The sequence below is a fragment of the Nicotiana sylvestris genome, chromosome 6, assembly GCF_000393655.2.
Source record: "Nicotiana sylvestris chromosome 6, ASM39365v2, whole genome shotgun sequence".
Taxonomy (NCBI): Eukaryota; Viridiplantae; Streptophyta; class Magnoliopsida; order Solanales; family Solanaceae; genus Nicotiana; species Nicotiana sylvestris.
Genome location: NC_091062.1, coordinates 86,280,187 through 86,282,801, shown reverse-complemented (window position 1 = coordinate 86,282,801; position 2,615 = coordinate 86,280,187). Strand labels below are relative to the sequence as shown.

The 2,615-nt window shown below is 35.0% G+C and overlaps 1 protein-coding gene and 1 non-coding gene across 2 annotated transcripts; one reads left to right on the top strand and one right to left on the bottom strand.

Moving 5' to 3' along the window:
• Positions 1-430: 430 nt before the first annotated feature.
• LOC104215851 (uncharacterized) lies at positions 431-1,182 on the bottom strand. The gene is made up of 2 exons (XM_009765776.1): positions 951-1,182; positions 431-843 (listed from the first exon to the last, which is right to left on the bottom strand). The coding sequence occupies exons 1-2, from the start codon at positions 1,180-1,182 to the stop codon at positions 431-433; spliced, it is 645 nt and encodes a 214-aa protein (XP_009764078.1).
• A 935-nt stretch (positions 1,183-2,117) lies between these two features.
• Positions 2,118-2,224, top strand: LOC138872228 (small nucleolar RNA R71). Its single transcript, XR_011400697.1, has one exon. It is a non-coding gene; the product is annotated as a small nucleolar RNA R71 (small nucleolar RNA).
• Positions 2,225-2,615: the final 391 nt, after the last annotated feature.

Below are 2,615 nucleotides of genomic sequence, written 5' to 3'. Positions count from 1 at the left end.
GGACTTACCCAAGGGCTATCTGAAATAGGGTAAATAATACCTGCCGTCAAAAGCTTTACAATCTCCTTTTTTACCACTTCCTGCATTGCTGGGTTTAATCTCTTTTGGGGTTGGACTATCGGTTTCTAGCTATCCTCCATGAGGATTCTGTGTGTACAAATTGCTGGATTAATCCCTTTGATATCTTCTACAGTCCATCCCAAGGCTCCTTTGTGTGCTTTTAATACTTCAGTCAATCTTTCTTCCTGTTCTCTAGTTAGAGAAGATGAAATAATTATAGGGAATAACTCATGCTCAAGTAGACATATTTCAAATGAGAAGGGAGAGTTTTGAGTTCAATTTTTGGTTGAACTTCTTCTAATTGCATGTCCCCTTCCTCATAATCTTTTTCCAATAATTTTGCATCACTTCTGATAGTCGGATCTTCATCCTATGTGGTGCCAGATTTGGCCAAACATCTTTCCATTGAGTCAGAAATTAATTGATCATCTTTGAATTCATCTATAAGATTATTAATCATGTCAATTGAAAAGCATGAAGATGATGTATCTTCTTCTGAGAATCTTAGTATCTTTTGCATATCAAAAATAACTCTTTCTTCATCAACTCTTAAAATTAGTTGTCCTTGATGGACATCTATGATTGCCTTGTCTGTTGCAAGAAATGGCCTACCCAAAATAATTGGTTCATCAGAAAACTCCTTCATTTCAAGTACTATGAAATCTACAGGAAAAACAAATGTATCTACTCTTACAAGCTCATTTTCAATTATTCCCTTTGGTCTCTTAGTACTTTGATCAGCAAATTGAAGTGAAACACCCGTGTCTTTCATTTCACCAGGATCTAATTGTTAAAAATAGAAAATGGCATCAAATTTATTGAAGCTCCAGAATCACAAAGTGCTTTTTCAATGTATATTCCTCCCAGAGTACATGGAATGGTAAAACTACCTGGGTCACCGAGTTTTTGTGGTAGCTTATTTTGAAGTATAGCACTGCATTTTTCAGTAAGTATTACCATAGAAACTTCTTCCAATTTCCTTTTGCTTGATAAAATTTCTTTCAGAAATTTGGCATATGAAGGCATTTGCAATAAAGCATTAGTAAAAGGAATGTTAATATGAATTTGTTTTAAAATCTCCAAAAACTTTGCAAATTGATTATCCAGCTTTTCTCTTTTCATCTTTTGTGGGAAAGGAATTGTAATAGGGAAAGAAGTCAAATTTTTAGTATTTTTATCTTCTTTTTCTTGGCTTCTTTCTCTTCTGATGGTTGAGAGGGTGTCTCAATATTCTCACCCTTGCCTACTTGTTGTTCTGATTGATTCTTTTCTTGTTTGTTTGCATAGGGTTCATCAAGAGTCATACCTGACCGTAAGGCAATGGCCTTAAGGTGTTATTTTGGATTTTTCTCTATATTTCTTGGTAAAGGACCTTGAATCTTTTCAGACACAAGAGTTGCCAATTGGCTTTACTGAATTTCAAGATTTTTTAGAGCTGAATTTTGACTTTCCATTTTTTCATCAGTAACCTTAATGTACTTGTACAAAAGGTCATCAAGACTTGGATGTCCTTGTTGAGGCCTTTGCTGATATGGAGTTGCTTGCTGATAAGGCCTGAAATTTTGTTGTCCACGATTTTGATTTTGATATCCAAGTGGACTCTATACCTATTGCTTTTGGTAGTTTTGAGAGTTTTCAGCACCATTTGCATTGCTCCATTGAAATCCTGGATGTTTTTGTGCTAATGGACTTCCAAAAAGATACGGCTTGTATCCGATGACATTGACCTGTTCATCATTTTGATTGGTTGCTTGACATTCGTGGTTTAGATGGTTTCCTCCACACAAGTCACAAGCTTGATTCAATTTTTTGTGCCAAAGAAACAATCTGTTGTGTTAGTGTATTTAAAGCATCCACCTAATTTACTGTAGCAGCTTTCTTAATGATTACACGCTCAAAAGGCCACTGTATGGCATTTTTAGAAATTTCATTAAGCAATTACAATGCTTCTTCTGTGGTTTTTCTCATTATGGAACCTCATGCAGCAGCATCTATTACATTTCTAGAAGATGATTTCAAACCATGATAAAAAAATGTACAACTGCATATGTTCAGGAATGTCATGATGTGGACATTTCCTTAACATTGTTTTCAATCTTTCTCAAGCTTGATAAACTGACTCAATGTCAATCTGCAAGAAGTTAGATATATCCTGTCTTAACATTGTTGTTTTAGCAGGGGAAAAATATTTATTTAAAAATTTCTGAGTCATTTGGTCCCATGTGGTAATAGACTCTTGCGGCAAACTTCGTAACCAAGTTTTGGCCTCTCCTTTTAAAGAAAAAGGAAATAGCCTTAACTTAATTGCTTCAGGAGGTACTCCATTAAACTTTTCGTTTCAACCAATTCTAAAAAGTCAATTAAATGACTATGTGGATCTTCACTTAGATCACCAGTGAAAATGCAAGATTGTTGAATTGTTTGAATCAGGCATGTTCTGATTTCAAAGTTATTGTTTTCTACTGGAGATTTTCTGACACTAGATTCACAGTTAAAGCGATCAGGTCTAGCATAATCCCTTAGGATTCTATTTGTTGGTCTTGGCGCCACTTCAT